Source organism: Argentina anserina, chromosome 2 (assembly GCF_933775445.1).
Source record: "Argentina anserina chromosome 2, drPotAnse1.1, whole genome shotgun sequence".
NCBI lineage: Eukaryota > Viridiplantae > Streptophyta > Magnoliopsida > Rosales > Rosaceae > Argentina > Argentina anserina.
This window is the reverse complement of record NC_065873.1, coordinates 17,758,870-17,778,109: the sequence shown is the minus strand read 5'-3', so window position 1 is coordinate 17,778,109 and position 19,240 is coordinate 17,758,870. Positions and strand designations below refer to the sequence as shown.

Genomic DNA, 19,240 nt, shown 5'->3' with positions numbered 1-19,240 from the left:
GAGTCCGACTCCGGTAAAGTGTCATCTTTCGTCAACTTTCTCTATAAATGAGTGTTTAGATAGATGGGGTAAAATAGTCTTAAAACTATGGTTTTTGTACTAATCGGGCAAATTCTAGTTTACCTTGTTTTGAAATGGTTATGTTTTAAATTTTGTCATTGAAATTGGCAATTAGAGTATTAAATTAGTATGAAATTGTCATTTTCTAAATTATTATTTTGACAGTAGTATAAAATTAAACAAGTACATGTTTGAGTAATGGATGCTTACCACGTTAATTTCACAAGTTGCTCAATTTATGTTATATATATATTTTTTCTTTAATTCATTAGCGGTATGATAATGCGTTTCGATCTTGGGATTGAATATCTTGAAAAACTCGATGAACTGAAAATTCTTGCTTTTCAGAATCATTGTAGTGCATAAAAGAACGTTCACATTTCATGTCTAAGCTTTTCTATTCATCTTTATTGTAGGGGAATTGACCAAATAAACATAAACCATTAAAAACTTGACCAAACCAATTCTTATTGCCTATTTCAATTTTTGCATTACATATTATATAACTAACTGATATGAGCACTTTGTGCGACGTTCTTAACATATTTTTATCTCCATTTGTACTTTGCTTAGCCTTTATTGTTATACTATTGAGTCATTAAGTCATAGTAAGAGTCTTGGGCGGTATTGGATGCATTTTTGTGCTTACATGAGTTAAAAACGCAATATTGGTGTATAGTCCTAGTTAGAGTACGAATCCTTGTAGGACTAGGAAACCTAGTTGGATTAGGAGTTTTCATCTTTTTACGTTTTGGTCGCATTGACGATATTTTGCACTAGGAATCCTTGTTAGGTTTCGAAACTAATTATCTCTTACTTATGACTTTATTTTCTTATTTTCAGATTGGATTTAAGAGATAATACTAGAGAAAAACAAGGAGAAGTCATGCACATGGAGTCCTATCATCAACAAGTCATGCAACAATTAAATAGAAGAGATAAAAAAGTGGATATAATTAAGAGATGGAGTCCTTGCCATGGGAAGAAGAAAAGAAGAAGGAAGAAATAAATGTGAAAATTAATTAAGTGAAAAGAAGAGAGATTGAGTCATGCATATGCAACCTAAAAGCTAGAAGATGATCATTAAAGGAATACATTATGACATGATTTAGGAAATAAAACATGACATGATTTAGGGAATAAAACATGGCATGATTTAGGGAATAAAACATGGCATGATTTAGGGAATAAAATATGACATTATTTAGGAAATAAAGCATGACATGATTTAAGGGATTAAAGCATGACATTATAATAGGAAGAAAGAGGCAAGTTCAAACCAAGCCTACTCTCTCTCTCTCTCTCTCTCTTTCCTCTATATATACATGGCTTCACCTCTCAAATAAGATCACTTCTCATTTACATTCAAGAGCCAAACCTTTGCCAAAATACTTCAAACATTCTTCACAAAAACAACAAACCGTTCTCCCCCATATACCAATTCTATCTCCACTGAAATCACCGTTGAAGACACACCTCCAAGGTTCCTACAACGTGTGATTCTCGCAACTCATCTCCACGGCTTTGTTAGTTTTTGATTTTCTACAATACTTTGTCTATGTAGATTGTAGTATGATGTTTGTGTGAGATTATTGTTTTATATTAAGAATCGAAATTTTCAGATTGTTTTATTGGATTTTTGGATCTTTGCCGAATTGATGGTTTTCTATAATTAATGAGTTTGTATTTCTATTGTTGTGTTCTCATCATCTTTCTCATACTTTTAGATTATTTTCAGATATGTGCATATGAATTTAGTGCTTGGATGCAGTCCCTAAGATTGTGTTTGAGTGCTAGATTCATCAACCATATTGACACAAATTGAATCATGCCCTAAGTAGGTTTGGTTTGTGTTAATTAAAAGTGGTAAAAAATCTGGAAATTTGCATATGAAACCATGGTGGGTGACGTCATACATGAAACATGTCTCCAACAAAGATTTGGTGCTTAAATGAAATCTTGTTTGATTTCTACTCTAAGTATTATTGAATTCGATTACATGCAAATTTAGATTAGGCCCTAAGTCAATCTAAATGTTAATTGAAATCTTGCATGATTAAATGATCCCCTAAGGCTATAATTGTATTGGTGTCTAAAAAATATGTAATTGGTCGAATTAGAATGATGATAGGTTCGAACTTGTAATTATGTGGTGTAATGGTAAATTTGGTTTAAGTTTGTTAAAGAGAAATCGATCATGTAAATAATAATTTAGGTTTTATTTTTATTAGTAGTTAATAATTAATCTCAAACCCTCAATTATTTGTTAACACTAAAAGTTTAGAGTTCTCTTCAATTCCCCAGAATGAACGATTCCTGCTTATTCTATACTAACGATGACATTTTACAGGGTTTATTATAGACGTTTTAATTAACACTCTATCACTAACCTCATATCTATCACCTCTCTCTCTCTCTATCTTCTCTCTCTATCTCAACAATTCAAAACAAGCCACACGACCCTCTCTCTTCTTCCTCTAAGCCAAGTCACTCTTCCTCTTCGTTTATCTGTCTTCCGGCGGCATTGGCTCCGACGAACTCTCTGAGGAGATGCATGCGGTGGCGGACTTGTGGAGAAGATTGTGAGGAAAAATCGTGAGAATCTCACCAATGTATTCAAGGTTTGATAAATTGAAAAGAAGAACAATGGTGCTGCTACGATTTACAGAGACCGGCGTCGCTCTCTCCGTTGCGACAATGACAATGTGGATTATGTTGATAGGAGCATATAATGCGACGTTCTTAATATATTATTTCTCTCATTTAGTTTAGTTAATCTCTTAATAATGTCAATTGTAACTTAGTTTGTTGTTTTTAGGTACACTGGAGCAAAATAAGAGGAAAATGTGTTCAAATGACCAAAATGAACAATAAAACCCGAAATCAGGATTCTGTCTCTGTAGACAGTCAACTTCGATGGACCATAGTGGGCAAAATACATAGGGAAAAATTATGCATAATATAACCATGGAAAGCTCTATGAGTCTAGTTTTCATAGTCGTTGGAATCACACATATATCATTTTTCTGGAGGAAGTTATGTGCGATTCAGTTACCTGAGGTCAGACTAGCCAAGAAAACTGATATTGTACCGATTTGTGTAACTGAGCCCCAATTCACTTCAAACCAGGCTTTGCACGACTTTATCCTAGCCATAAAGAGAAGCTGATGTAGGTGTGATTATGTTAAAGTCTCTCCAAAGCAAATCTGGCCATCCAAAGTCATTTAATTTCAAGGGTTGTGATCTAATCTCAAACCCTGACTTCTCTCTATATATAGGGGTTGAAACCAACGACTTCCCTATCACTTCTTGCTGCATTCAAGGTCAAAGAAACCCTATTTTCTGTCTTCTCTCATCCTCCCAAGTCCAAGAAGCAAAAACTCTACTGCAAGCAACTTTAGAACTTCTCCAACGTTGTCGTGCATCACCATCTTCTTCCCGGGGTTGTTCTTTGATTTCTTCAAGCTTCCTTGTTGATTAAAAAGTGTAATCAATGACCTTTATTTTCTGTTTTTCAACCTTTGATATTGGATTTCAAATTCATTGTATGAATTTTGTGATTGGTATTGGATTTTTTATTAGACCAAAGATGAGTTTAATTTCATAGCTTTTCCTATATGATCTCGGGTTAGTGATGATGTTTGATGATCTGATTTCGTGCTTGCTGGTTTTCTTAAGGTTCATTTGAGTATGCATGCTTGTGTATAAGCAATTTCTTGTAATATACTTGCATGTTCAAATTCCGTTCTTATTAAGCTTAATGATTCATGTTAACTTTATATGGGTGCTCTTCAGTCCAAGTCTAATGTTTGCATGAAAAAACCTAGGTGATAGACTTCTCTAAAGCTTATGTAATTAAGAGGAACCTTTAAGTACATAAGCAATTTCTTTTAATGTGCTTAAGAATTTGCTTTTGATAACTAGTTGCATCGAAATTATATTGTTGGATTGAAATATCTCGTTGACATGTTGGAACTGTTATGAAACTCTGGCATTATTTTGAGAAGTTAATCATGTGTACATATGTATAGTAATTTTCTGTTTATATTATTTTATTTCGAAAAATCAAAATCTTAAAACCCTTTTATAAATCATTGTAAATATGTAAATATTGTAAATAAACTTTAACTAACGTCTTGTCTTGTAGAGTACCATCAATCCCCGGCCTATAGCGATACCCTTTCTTACATTATACTATCTTCTATAAGATTTTATTGATAGCCGTCATGGATGCGGCGACAATATCTGCCCGTGCCGAATAAGAAAAATAAGGTGTAGAAACATAATTACTAGGGGTTAACGCCGATATAGGTCCTCCTAGTCTTGAAGCTCAATTTGGATACGACTGTTAGATAATTGTTGTAGATGGAAATCAAGCTCTACAATTTTGAGAAGCTTAATTTCAATATGTTTTTCTAATTATTGGGGTCGGTAACACAATTATTGAGTGTCAATAATGCCATTGTTGGGGTCAATAACGCAATTACGAAGTGTCAGTAACTCAATTACTGGGTGTCAGTAATGTCATTACTGGGAGTCAGTAATTTTTCTGACGACGTTATTAGGGGTTAGCAATTTATTCCGACGACTGGAATCCGGCTAGGTTCTAACAGTATTTCTATACAATATGTGTGAGGGTAAAATGGTCTTAAAGTGTATTTAGTGGAAATATATTAATTTGGGCAAATTGTAGATAATCAGATTAGTATATTTGAAGATGTGTGGGTGAAATGGAAAAAAAAAAGGGGTTAAATTTGTACTTAAATAGACAGTTTCCCTTCCTCTTAAACCAATCTAACTAGGAAGGGTATTTAATTACTTAAATAAAATATTGCTTCCTAAAAAATATTGCATATACAGTTGAGAAGATTGTGGGTCGGTGCCTTCTTCTTCTTCTTCTTCTTCTTCTTCACGTTCTCTCATTTCCCGATTCTCCATCTCAGCAATGAGAGCATTTGGAGCTCCAAAACAGAGCCTCACACCTCCCCAGCCATCAGGTACTCTCAATTTTCTCATTCTATTCTCTCACTTTTCCAATTTTGAGTTTCAAGCATGCCCCCCTCTTTGAATTTCGCCTTCGATTTTGTGGTTTACGTGCTCTGTTTAGCTCTGTGTTTGAAATGTTGAGGGTGATGGTATTGGCTTTGCTGACTGATGCAGGTTTTGCTATGAGTATTGGGCTTCAAAAGCTCTGGTTTGCTAGTCTTGTCTCAGCTTTGTGAATCGTGTTAGTTTCAATCATTGTGAGTATATAGTCCCGAATTGCGTGGTTGGGTATATAGTGGGGATTTGTTCTCTGTACAAATCTGTGATTAGAATATGAATTGAAGTATATGAATTTTGGTTGTGAAGCTTAGAGGAGTAGTATAATATATATACTGGGGTTTGAGTTTTATTTGATTTTTCGAGAGAAAAAAAACAACATTATGATGGAGAGAACATAGGTTGGTGTACAGTTTTCTGGTACGAAAGGTGGTTTTTCTTATTCAGTTTGTTGATTTGTGGAGAGAGGTCTAGGAGTTAAGGGATGCAGCTGATTAGGTCTGAGAAATTGCTTGATACCATGGCCAGTGAGGTGTTATGCTCATCGGGTCAATGGATCCAGCAAGATTCGAATATAGTTGCTCCGAATGTGGGAAGGAATTTGCACATAAGGAATGTTTCTGTACAGACGGGAGAGGAGTTTTCTTTGGAGTTTCTTCAGGGTGCAGTGAGGAGAGTTCATTCTGTGCTTGATGCAGGTCAGAGTTGTGAAATGCGGGCTGGAGAGGAGTATAATCAGAATTGTACCGCGGCGGATCAGGATTTTAGTGGTGTTTTGGGGTTGAGGAGAATGAATTCTGAGTGTGCGTCTGACACATCTGAGTTTGTCTCGGCAAATGTGTCATTTAAAGAGATTGAAAATGAGGCTAATGTTGATAGGCTAAGCAGACACAATGTGAAGGAGGTTAATGGTGGAGAAGTATCAAAGAAGGCTTTTGGAGAACTTAATTCTGATCAAGCTGGAATTCGGCCAACTGCTCCACTTGTTAACATGGCTGAGTCTCCTCATTCTGCCAAATTAAACAGGCCTGGAGTGTTGCATGGTTCTCAATCAGGGAAGATGAAATTTATATGCAGTTTCGGTGGCAAGATTTTACCCAGGCCTAGTGATGGAAAAATCAGATACGTTGGGGGAGAGATGCGTATAATTTCTGTAAGGAATGATGTTTCATGGGAAGAGCTTGTAAAGAAGACTTCTAGTCTTTGCACCCAGCCTCTTATGATAAAGTACCAGCTTCCAAATGAGGATCTGGATCCTCTTATATCTGTGTCATCTGATGAAGATCTTCAAAATATGATAGAGGAGTATCATGGGTTTGAAAGGGATGAGTGTTCTCAGAGACCACGTATCTTTTTAATTCCTCTGGGAGAGTCTGAAAATTCTTCCATTGAGGCTGATACCATATATTCAAGTAACCCTGATTACCAATATGTTGCTGCTGTAAATGACATGGTTGATCCAAGTAGTAGAAAATCTAATCGACGAAAAAGTATGAGTAGTGAAGCAAGTCAACAAGGAACAGAGCCTTTGGTATTCCATAAGGAGATTCAGAGTAATTTTAAAGCCTTGCAGGGTTGCATCATCATAGTCAAATTTCGCGTGAGTCCCGTAATATGATTGAGTCTCCAATTCAATCTCCCCTTTCCCCTATTCCACATCAACAAGCTGAAGCTGATAATATGCAAGTGGGCCAATTTCATGGAGGGCATTGTCACAGCCACATTACCAGCAAAATTGTGGTGTCTGCTTCAGCTGTTGGCCAAAATTATGGTGACTTTGATGGGTTCTCCCCTGAGATGCCAGTTCATAAGGAAAGAACATTTGTTTCTGACATGCCTTTCTTACAGCCAGAAGATCTAATATTTCAGTTGTCAGGTTCCATTTGTTCTCATCATGGTAACAGCATGCCACGTGCAATTTCTGATTCAAAGCTACAGGAGAATGGAGGGAAGTGTGCATACCATACTCAGGAAGGAATGAACTTGTCACACCCATTAAACTTTACATCGGCTGAATTGTCAGTGTTGAAGAGCTCAGGTACCTTACAGGAAGACCTAACCTAACTGCATGGAGATATTGACCTGTTAGATCCTTGGGTACAGAACAAGTTACAGGATATCGAGTCGATAGGACTGCAGCCACTGCACATAAGAATGAATTTGCCAAATTCTTCTCCTTGTTTAGAATCATTGGGCCAAAATGAGTGTAATCAGAATGGTCCTAGTGATGTTCATGACAAATTCATGACAGCTGCGGAGAAAGATTTGATGACCTTAGAACTCCCAAATAAGTCGGATGAAGGATAATGACCTTTGTGGGGAAAGATCACCTGCCACTGGGGAAGAATATAAGAATATATGCAGTCTAAACACCAATGAAGAGATTGCAACATCTTCTTTTGCCTCTGGGGTTGTGGTTCCTGCAGCCAGTGAATTCAAACGTTTGGTAGATAACGAAGTGCAGGACCCCAAGAACTGCCAACTTGGCAACAATGCCGCTAGTCATCTTGTCACGAGTCAAGCAACTGTCGAAAATCAGGTTTGTGCTTTGACAGGGTGGGTATATGGAAAACAAGGACAGGCTGTTTCAGGGGATATGAATTTTGAAGTTTCGGGCTTATTTCCATGCAGCAGACAACAATCTTGTGATGAAAGTTCTTTGTGTGATCTGCTCTCCGGATCAATTTCACACGAAGCTGTAAATGCACAATTTATTCCTAGTCAACATGATCTAGGTTTCCAAGAACCCTTGTTTACAAGCTCTGCAATTTCTTACCCAGTGACGGTTCTTGATGATCGTGAGTTCCAAAAAAGTGATCATATGGTGTTGCCGCAGCCAATCCAAGATGATAGTTGAAATGGAAGCCAGCGTCTACGGTTTGCAGGTATGTTCCTGCTGACTTGATATTTCTCTTGATTTGCGCACGTTAGTAGCTATCTAAAATCTATATTTTATCATTGTAATATCCAGAAAAGTTGTAGGTTTGCTTACCAGAACCCCCCCCCCCCCTCCTCCTGCCAGCTTATGAGTTATGAAGCCTTGGTGAATATTATGGACAATGATTAATTGATTGAAACAACTAAGAACTGACAGACTATTGACTTATTCAAGAGTTATATATCTTTTTTGATTATTAAAAGTTATTATAGCATCTCACTAATATTACATAAGTACATGTAATTATCTTCATGGTGAATCATCTCATCAGACCTGGTTCTCCATGCTACCTACTATATTTTATTGTTGCCATATAAGAAAATATGTATGTCTTTCAAACAAAATGATACTCGTTAGTCCTCTAGTGTATACACTTCTAATACTTTTTTCGATTGCTTCTGATTTTCCCTTGGGATATAAGTATGACTGAGATACTCTCTTCTTTCTAAAAGACCAGCTCCATAGCATCTTTTCTTTTCGGATATTAGCAAAATTCTAGTTCTTTATTTGTATTTCAATTTTGATGCTAGATCATTAGAAATGCTGATCTTGAAGAACTACGGGAATTGGGATCTGGTACATATGGAACTGTTTTTTATGGAAGATGGAAGGGATCAGATGTTGCTATAAAGAGAATTAAAAAAACCTGCTTTGCAGGGAGATCATTAGAGCAAGATCAATTGGTAGGTCGCATGACAAAATGCCTTTCCATATTATTTGTTCATATCTGTGTGTATTTTTATTTTCTTTTCCATATTTTCCGTTTATTTGAAGGGTGGCTGGATTCTGAATAATAACAAATGGTTATGGAAAGTTTTTTAGCTTATGGACATATTGTCTTTGCACAGTGAACAAGTGGATGACCTTAGTTATGACTTATGACACATATCCTGAAGTTGCTCTGACAATGTGGTTCACATCCTTTTACAGTAAAAATAATTAAAATTGCATTTTACCTGCCTGCGAAGCTCATTGCTCCATTTGGCTATATCAGACAAAAGACTTTTGGAGAGAGACACAAATCCTTTCAGATCTTCATCATCCAAATGTTGTTGCATTCTATGGGATTGTACCTGATGGAGCAGGAGGGACATTAGCCACTGTAGCTGAATATATGGTGAATGGATCCCTCAGGCATGCCCTACTTCAAGAGGATAGGTAATTTTTCTTATCTTATTTTCAGTTATTTGCTTCATACAGTTACTTATGCTTATCTTAGAACATGAGATTCTTTGTACAGATCACTTGACTGGCTTAAGAAGCTTATAATTGCCACAGATGCAGCTTTTGGCATGGAATACTTGCATTCAAAGAATATTGTCCATTTTGATTTGAAGTGTGACAATTTGCTAGTTAACTTGAGGGATGCTCAACGACCTATATGTAAGGTAATTGGTACAAAGGCATTGTCCCTGTTCAATGTTTGATACAAATGCTCCTGAGGAAACTATGTGGGTTTGTAAGTGTTATGCAATGATAGAGGCCTTATAGAATTGCCAGTGTCATTGACTCTAGATAGAATACTGTAGAATATTTACATGCTATAGTTGACCAAAGGATGAATTTGGGCAGATGCAATGGAATTCATTCCCCTCATATGGAAACTAGAAGTCATAATTTGGTTGTGCTTGTAAGTTTTGTGGGATTTTTCATTTGGAAATTTCAGCCAAATATCACCTTTCTTTCTTCAACACAAAAAAATCACACTTGGTTATTTCTTTAATCTCAACCTTAGAGCTTTGCTTGAGGTTTCTTTAATAACGAGTAACTGTCTACTCACTCTTTAGGTTGGAGATTTTAGACTGTCAAGAATCAAACGCAATACGCTGTTATCTGGAGGTGTGCGGGGATCGCTTCCATGGATGATACCAGAATTGTTGAATGGTAGCAGCAGCCAGGTTTCTGAGAAGGTCAATAGGAGTTTATACTTTTATATCTTATATTACAGCCAAACGAAAGTGCATCATTTGCTAAAGAAAATAGCATTCCTGTATTACCTTTGACAGGTTGATGTTTTCTCATTTGGAATTTCAATGTGGGAGTTCTTGACCGGAGAGGAACCGTATGCAAATATGCATTGTGGTGCTATCATTGGTAATTTTATCTTATGGTATTTATTCCTTGCTCTGGTTTCTAATGGGAGTCCTGCGTATGTAATGATGGAAGGGTAACAGAACCATTTTCATATAAAAGAAATTTTGTATGCGATGATTGAAGGGAAATGTAAGGAGTTAAGTTTTAGAAACAATATAGTTTTGATATATAACTATTTGAATGCGACCTCCTGAAACTTTACACTTCATTTTAGACTACGTATAGCTATAGTAGGATCCTGATCCTTAAATTAGGTCAAGGATTTAAGCGAATATTGCAGGACCCATAGTAAAAACTTTCATTTCATTATGAAGTTCAAATTGTCCAATAAGTTCGTCGTCTTTCTTAACAAACTAATAAACAAGAGACTTTCCCTTAGGTTCCAAGGTATCAGAATTAGTATGTAAATTTGGACAACAGTATGATGTATCACTACAATTATGTTGTGGAATAGATTTAGTTAGAGTTGGCTACTCTACTCATTGTAGCATTATATATGACTTGGATCTGTAATCACCGTCTGCCTTAGATTTCTCGGTATAGACCTTCATCACAGCTTGGAGCAAGGAAAACAATTGATATTACCATTGAAAGTCATAGACCTTGCTTCTTGTGTTTTGTATACGTGCGCCCTTGATTTTCATCTAGGTTACTCTACAATCTATACACTCTTCGACCACCTATTCCACAGTGGTGTGATTCTGAGTGGAAGCAGCTAATGGAAGAGTGCTGGTCACCTGATCCAGAAAGTCGGCCATCATTCACTGAGATAACGAACAAGTTGCGAGCTATGTCTTCTAACACACTTCAAGGGAAGGGTTCTAGTAAGTAGACAAGACCATGAAGCTACTTTACAAGAATAAAAAACATTTGCATGCACATTTCACATTCTTCCTGTACAAGAATCATCTAGTATCACTCTAATGAAACCCTTCTCTTTGAGTTCGAAAACTTCAGAGGGTGAATATGTCCGCAACATTTGATGGTCTGTTGACAAACAGATCATCGATCTTATTGTTTTATTCTTTTGTGAAAAAAAAAAAACACATGGGGAAACAAGTATGCTAGCACGGGACCATCTCCAATATTCAGCTCATGTGAATGCGTTGTGAATATGTATAAATATAGAGAAACATAGCTCTTTTCCGGCTTATCTACCTTCCAAATGAGTATGAACTGCAAATTAAGTCACCAATATTTACAATTTTACATGCATCTCTTTTGCCGACTGTAATTTCTTTGTTACCACACTACCACACGCCCACGCCTACCATGCATGAAAAGCAAATGGTGCTTTTTTGCATCAAAGCAAAAGTTCTCCACAACTGAATATGAATACATAGAGTTGCAATATGAATATAGCTATGAATCATACACATATATTAAAGTCTGGTACAAAATGAAGATGGCTTTATATTTGCAAATGAATGCAAACATTCACTCGGGTATGAGCAAGATGCAAAGACTGTCAACCAATTGTTGTGGAATAAATTTGCATTGGTAAAATTTTTACAGAGCTTCTGTGAAGGATGCCAGCCCTATTGGAAAATGTATTGACCAGACAAGCCGACTCGCACCTACCGAACTTTGACCTGTAAACTTAAAACGGAAATTCTTTCAGATGTGGAAAACGTGGGGTTTGTTCTTCCTTGTAATTTCCAATAACTCCAAAAGACAAAACCCGCTGAACAATCGGAGCAGCATTGTTGTGATTGGTTCCTTTCCTTTTTGTTATGCCAGTCAAGTCAGAGCCTTTGAGCTTTCCCACATGAAACTTTGAGTAAATTCATGTGCTCAGTCTCTTCTCTTGGTCGTTCTTTATTTGGAAACCCCAGTCTCCCTTCCTCCTATATAAACCCACAACTCTTCAAACGCATTGCTTTGATGCTATTTTGCAACTGAAACTTCAGAAAAGGTTGCAACTTTGAAGAGAGGTGAAAACATGGACAAAGCCCTTAACAGACAGAAGGTTCTGCTTCAACACTTGAGACCGGATTCTTCTTTGTCTTCTGCAACTCAAACCCATGAATCTTCTGCCCTCTCTGTAAGTTTCTCATTATTGTAATGAGAGTGCTTTGTGTTTTGGTTATGGTGGATTTGATTGGTTTGACTTTTGTGTCTTCTGGATTTTCATTTTTGTTTGATCGTTTTGTTTGGTAGGCTGAAATATGTGCAGCGGGGGATAGTGCTGCTTATCATAGAACAGGTTCTTTTGGAGATGATATAGTGATCGTAGCGTGAGTAGTGTTATTCTTTTCTGATCTAAATCTTTTGATGAGGTTTATACCTTCCCTGTGCTCAATATAGCCTTGAAAATCATGTTAACAGGGCTTACCGAACTGCCATTTGCAAGGCAAAGCGAGGCGGTTTTAAGGACACTTTAGCTGATGATTTATTGGCACCTGTTTTGAAGGTTAGATATTGATAAACCTATAAATTGAATGTTCTCTGAACAATTTCGTAAGGTTTTGCGTATTTCCTCATAGTTCTATTGGGCTAATTTATCTATGATGTACTTGTTATATAGGCAGTGATAGAGAGAACAAACTTGAACCCAAGTGAAGTAGGGGATATAGTAGTTGGCACAGTTCTGGCTCCTGGCTCACTTAGAGCTATGGAGTGCAGGATGGCAGCATTTTATGCTGGCTTTCCCGGTAAGTCTTCATTCTTCAATTGTTTGTGGTAGACAAAAGGTGTTCCTTATGTTGGGTTTTGTCTATAGCCAGAAGCTTATGGTTCATTTGTTTTATCCAGATACGGTTCCGATCAGAACTGTCAACAGGCAATGTTCCTCTGGCCTCCAGGCAGTTGCTGATGTAGCGGCATTCATAAAGGCAGGGTATTATGACATTGGTGAGGAATATGAAAACTTGTGTGCGTGTGTGATGGAATACAGTCAATACACACTTGTGTCCATCAATGAATTTGACCTTTGCTTTGAATACAGGCATTGCGGCAGGGTTGGAATGCATGACAATAGATAGCATGGGTAGTATCCAAAAAATTAACCCCAAGGTAGTTTCTAACTCTCTTTACTTATTATTAATATTTTGAAGAATGGTTTCTTCAACTGAATATATCTCATTTGTAGGCCGAAGCCTTTGCACAAGCCCGCGACTGTCTTCTTCCTATGGGTGTTACATCTGAAAATGTTGCACAGCGTTATGGTGTAACACGACAGGAGCAAGACCAAGCTGCTGTGAGTTCTACTAAGTCTATAATATGCATTTAGTAGCTGACATACAGAGTAAATTTGTTGTAATTTTATGTGTGTATAATATAGGTTGAATCACATAGGCGTGCTGCTGCCGCAACTGCATCTGGTAAATTCAAAGATGAAATTGTGCCTGTCTCTACTAAGGTAAATACAATCAGGGAATCACTTATTTTCCTTGGAAAATGTCTTTTGCATTTTGTAAGTTGATTATCTGTTTCATAGATTGTGGACTCAAAAACTGGAGAGGAGAGGCATGTTACAATTTCTGTGGATGATGGCATCCGGCCAAATGCAAACATGTCTGATTTGGCAAAATTAAAGCCTGCCTTTAAATCAGATGGGACAACAACAGCTGGTATTATTCCACTCAAGTATCGAGTAGCTTCTAATTCATGATAGTACCTCAATTATCCAGACTTTGTTCCTTTTCTAATGCATATGAAAATATGAATCAAGAATCATGAACTCTGCTTGTTTACTTTTTATTCTAGGAAATGCTAGCCAGGTGAGTGATGGCGCCGGAGCAGTACTCTTGATGAAGAGAAGTGTAGCTATTCAGAAGGGACTTCCTATTTTTGGTGTTTTCAGGTATGACATTGTAGTTCTGTTGAACATTAGCTAATTCATTGGTGGATTAAGGAAAATATATTGGGTTCTTGAGAACTTGAGATGACTATAACTCGTATCAATGAACTCAGATCACCAAGAATCATATTAATTTAGTGTTACGCTGCAAATGTTAATAAGTTGGTTTCTTCAGATCATTGTTTTTTTTTTGGGTATGTTTTGTCTATATTTTGTTGATCATATGGTTAATCAAAGGAATAATGTGACGTGGTTGTAAGTAACTGCTGAATAATCCTTAGGTTTACCTTGTTCGTTGTTACTGAGGTTCTGAAAATGACAGTCATGTTACCATTATATTTAGATGAATATGTAGAAAGCTTCAACAAGATATTTTGGTTGAATAAGTAAGAAGACTCTAATAAAGCTGCTTTACAGTGAGGTTAGATACTTCAGTGTTAACTGATGCTTGGAAAACATAATCCTTGGTTTCTTGGAGAAGACATAACATCAATCACAAAGTAAACAATTGTTTAAAGGTGGTTGATATACTTGTTCAAATTAATTGTAATGTTTCTATTGTCTTTTTATTCTCTTTACTTGTTAATTGAAGAGGTTAGGCTTCATCAAGTGACAGAATAGTGCACCTGATAGTCCCATAGAGAAATCATTAGCCACACACGCTTGATATTAATTTCTTGCAACAAATCCAATGCCTGAATCCTAAGCTGCATCAAATATTGAGTTTTAATTAATTTCTTTTTCCATATTAACATCAGTTTGTTTCCACGTATGAGTATTACTCACACTAACGAAAATGAAAACCTTTTGACCCCTTTTCGCACTAGCCTACTTATTGTGGTATGTAGCCAAAGTGCCTGGACTATGAACTTTTTCAATGAAAGAAATTGGATTAGGAAGGACATGTGCATAGACATATCTTCATCAGCTCTTCTATAACTACCAGGAGTAAAAGCCTCATTCTAGCGCCCTTAGCCAATCGAGAAAACACCTATTGCAACTAAACATCTATATTGACATGGAAGCCATATCCACTTTTAATGGAAGCTCAAATTAGACACCAACGATCCAAGGACCTTAAAGGAGGACACTCTGATTCGGCTCTGGGCGCTCCCGGCTTTTAAAGTACAAGGATCCAGAAACTGATATTGATAATAAGAGCCGATTAAAACATGCTCTCCACCAAAAGTGATTAACCTTAGGAAGAGGGAAAACATTAGTAATTACCAGTACTGTTCAGAGCAAGTGGTTATATAATTAATGGGCATGGAAGAACTTTTTATAATTAATGAATAAAAGTGAGTAATTAACTAGGTAAATGGAGTATTCTTTGGCTGTGTCTTTGGGGAGTAAGTAATCATTGTTGGTCTCTTGAGATTTTGTAGAATTTTCCATTTGTCTGTTGATTCCTATACTTCTTCTGTAATTAATTCATTATATTTCTAAACAATCGCTGTAAGTACTTTATATATTATTATACTGCTGAGAACTCGTTAGCTAGTGTCATAATGGGAGTAGACAATGCATTAACCAATATAGCTAGATAAAATATGCAGAAGTTTGAGCAGACAACACATCATCAATATTACTTCTTTTCCTTTAGTTTTCTTGATCTTGTGAAGTTGTCCGATTGTATGAAAGGATGATTAAGGGGCCTCCATCATAGGCTTATGCTGAGTGAAATTAGTTGCAGAACGCCTGTACTTCTCAGGACAGTGACAAATCATTCCCAGAAACCCACTCTAGTATCTGTATATGGACAAGTTTTAGGAAGTGAGGTCTATAATCTAGAAGGGTTATGTTTGGATCATTGGTTTGCTCATGAGACTTAGAGCATAGTGGTATGTATGCAAAAACTGTCATTGAGATTATATGTTGTCTAAGAATGTCAGGTAGCTTCATGACCAGAACATATGCTCAAGCCTTCTTTGGACCTTGATCACAATTTTAAGCCATTTTTACAGGAGTTTTGCTGCTGTTGGTGTGGATCCCGCTGTCATGGGTGTAGGTCCAGCCGCTGCAATTCCAGTAGCTGTGAAATCTGCTGGTCTTGAGCTTGGGGATATTGATCTATTTGAAATAAATGAGGTACAACATTGCTAGTGACTTGATAACTTTTTCTTGATGGATTTCTTTTGGTTTTGGAGATTCTTTTGACAAGCATTTTGTGTGTCCTTCAGGCGTTTGCATCCCAGTATGTATATTGTCAGAAGAAATTGGAACTTGATTCTGATAAAGTCAATGTTAATGGAGGTGCTATTGCTCTGGGGCATCCCTTAGGCGCTACAGGTATGTGGAGTAACATGTCCTAAACTAAACCTCTTCACCACTTGCTATGAAACCTATCTGATGTGATGACACATGAATGGGCGGGCACAAAGGCATGCATGACTCCGTAATGCTTTCTATTGTGCTGTCATCTGGCTTATATCCTAGTATAACAATTAGAGAGCTAAACAGTTTGGCACATCCTTATATGTATCTCAAGCTGATATTTTCTCGGATCTGTTTTTTTTTTCTTGTCTTAGGTGTTCGGTGTGTTGCAACTCTATTGAATGAGATGAAACGTCGCGGCAAGGATTGCCGTTATGGTGTAATCTCCATGTGCATAGGCTCAGGTATGGGGGCTGCTGCAGTTTTAGAAAGAGGTGACTCAGTTGATGAGCTATGCAATGCTAGAACATGTAGTTGAAGATACCAACCTACGATGATAGGTTAATACATAAACTTATGCTTATGTTGCTCATCATGTTGCCCTTTTTTCAATTTGGTTGTTGATGTTCAAATTAAGTAGTTTCTGGATAAATGTTGTGGCTAGTGTAAGAAAATTTATCAAGTTCAAATAATATGTTTTCTTTGCATGGTTATTTGCTATTGTTGTTTGATCTTGTGAATGTTTATGAATAAACTAGCTTGTGGAAACATAAAGGTTTTTTTTGTTGCTTGTTTTATTCTACTGAACAACATATGAGGATCTTACTTGCAACGCATATTTATATCAAATTCTGCTCTATATCTTTACAATGATTTCACACCCACAGATATATGAAGTTAATATTCCACAACTATATGCCTCAGAAACTGGGGGAAAGCAAAGCAAAACAAAGCAAATTAAACACAACCAATGACCAATTTGATTACCTATCATGAATGGAATGGAACATGTTGATTCAAGCAATCTTGTCACTGGTTCTCTCCAAGTATTGGTTACTGGAAGTCTGAAAGTACTTGATGGAGATAGTATGTATATGAGTACTAATAGTAAACATAAGATTGATTCACATACAAAGACACCAAGTTTGTTCACTACTGGAAACTTTTGTCACGGTAATAACACTACAAGACTTTAACGTTGTCCACTCGATATCAAATCCTATATTGAATACAATTCCATTCCCCTCAAACCAAAAAAAAAAAAAAAAACTGGGAAATAAGACTTGGATCAGTAGCTGTTTGACCTGTTTCGTTCTGACATAGCCATTAGGTTGAAGAAGGCTTGCTTATTGCGGTAGAAGATAATGCTTACAATATATGACTGCAATAAACAAGGGCTTGAACATGAGTGCAATCAGATGGTTACTTTACCTCTTACAACTATGTAGAAATCGATAAAATATCCCCATATCGGTTGAATTTATCAGTCAACAATCACATATCGGTCAAATTTTGATATATTGGGTCAATATCGGCTTGACTAGATTTTTAAAATAATTTTTTCAATCTTTTCTCTCTTCGGTTGAATTCAGGGCAACAAGGTCGCCCCCTGTGTCTATGGAGGCTAAAGGCGGAAAATATTCCGAGCCCCAAAATAGAGCTTAAGAAATTCCTAAACACAAAAACAAAATAAATTCGTCTATTACATATTAATAGCTCACGAGCCACAATTTTGTATTTCAAAGAATTACGATTATTTTATGATGTCTCTCTTGTTTCAAGAAAAAACTTGAGAATGAATGATAATAACTTGTTAGACTTAGATTAAAACACCCTAATTTATAAAAAGTTAGACTTTCTTTTAATTGTAATCTCATGCATCTCACTTGCTTAGTGGATAATGCTAACTTTTCATTATAGTAAATAGTAGTTAGTCTTTTAACTCTTCTTTTCTTTCTTCTTTCAATGAATTGAGGCCCCCTTAAAATGTAAGGCTCTAGGCTTGAACCAACTTGCTCTTGCCCTAGGGCTGGTAGTGCGGGGCAATTTCGATAAACATAAGTGGTGAGTTACCTACATTCAGTCTAGTTTTTTGTCTTGGTTTTTTAACTTTTTGTTTGTCCTCCTTCTTCTACTATACTTGATGTGATTAAACAACTTTTTATTTTGAGAATTAAAGGAAAAAATGTCTAGTTGTAATGTGAACCTATACTTATGAAAATTTTGACTCTTATCACTCTAAGGCCATCTCCAACAAAAGAGTCAAAATCCACTGTGGAAGAAAACAACCATGACGTCAGAGCAGGAGGTTAACGACGGAGAACACGATGGCAATGAAAATATGAACAAAGAGGTAAAATGCCCAATTTAGTCTCAATCCACGAAATCAAAAATAAAAGGACTATAATTGAAAGACTGGGAACCGAGGAGAAGTCTGAACAATGACCAGAACAACTACTATGATTTGGGTGAGAAGTAGAGCCCTTATTTCGTTGCTATCTTGGAATTCTGATTCTTGGTTTGAGATTAATGGCCGGTGAAGGCCATTCTTTTCCAAGTCTATGTTGACGTATTTGGGTTACAAAGATGAATTGTGACTTTGGGATTATTGTTATTCGACTCCAGTTATGTTGAAGCATTGAGCCGAAGCTTGGGTGGTGAAGTTCTGCAACTTTTGTAATTTCAGAAGCATAAGAAATGCATTTAGGAAGTTTTTACTTGATTAATTCCACCTTCAAGGTGAGTTACTGCTCAGTTTGGGAACTATGGTATTAATTCTGATGCTACTGTATTGTTGTGATTTGGTGAATTGATTTGAGTTTGGGTTTTTCGACAATTAGGAGGCATGCTTGCAACCTTAAAGCATAAGAAGGCAGTGAAGGATTTCCAACAAGGATTTGGGACCTCCGGCGATATTTTGCAAGTTTCCGACACTACCATTTGAGGTAGTTTTCTCGTTTCTCCTTTTTCATAATTTCGAGATTAGGATGAAAAGTTTCCATAATAGGAAACCCAATGGGTATCCTTAGGTAGATTTTGGGTTAACTAGAATTATTTTATTTACGACTTGACGAATCATGAATCTTAAACTCGTTGACTTGATGATTATAAAAAAAATAATATAATTTGTAGCATTGATCAAGTAGTAT

General features: G+C 36.5%; 2 protein-coding genes across 2 annotated transcripts; both read left to right on the top strand.

The window, feature by feature from the left end:
- Window positions 1-4,943: 4,943 nt before the first annotated feature.
- On the top strand, window positions 4,944-10,273 carry LOC126784080 (uncharacterized). Its single transcript, XM_050509578.1, has 10 exons — window positions 4,944-5,057; window positions 5,221-6,677; window positions 6,809-7,141; window positions 7,530-7,659; window positions 7,940-7,988; window positions 8,572-8,724; window positions 9,036-9,199; window positions 9,282-9,429; window positions 9,829-9,951; window positions 10,048-10,273. Exons 2-10 carry the CDS (start codon window positions 5,588-5,590, stop codon window positions 10,210-10,212), a joined length of 2,355 nt encoding a protein of 784 aa, XP_050365535.1. The 5' UTR covers window positions 4,944-5,057; window positions 5,221-5,587; the 3' UTR covers window positions 10,213-10,273.
- A 1,566-nt stretch (window positions 10,274-11,839) lies between these two features.
- On the top strand, window positions 11,840-16,804 carry LOC126785448 (3-ketoacyl CoA thiolase 1, peroxisomal-like). Its single transcript, XM_050511147.1, has 13 exons — window positions 11,840-12,179; window positions 12,296-12,372; window positions 12,464-12,548; window positions 12,663-12,789; window positions 12,890-12,988; window positions 13,083-13,150; window positions 13,227-13,334; window positions 13,419-13,496; window positions 13,575-13,707; window positions 13,844-13,940; window positions 15,902-16,025; window positions 16,118-16,226; window positions 16,466-16,804. Exons 1-13 carry the CDS (start codon window positions 12,078-12,080, stop codon window positions 16,627-16,629), a joined length of 1,371 nt encoding a protein of 456 aa, XP_050367104.1. The 5' UTR covers window positions 11,840-12,077; the 3' UTR covers window positions 16,630-16,804.
- The last annotated feature ends 2,436 nt before the right edge of the window (window positions 16,805-19,240 follow it).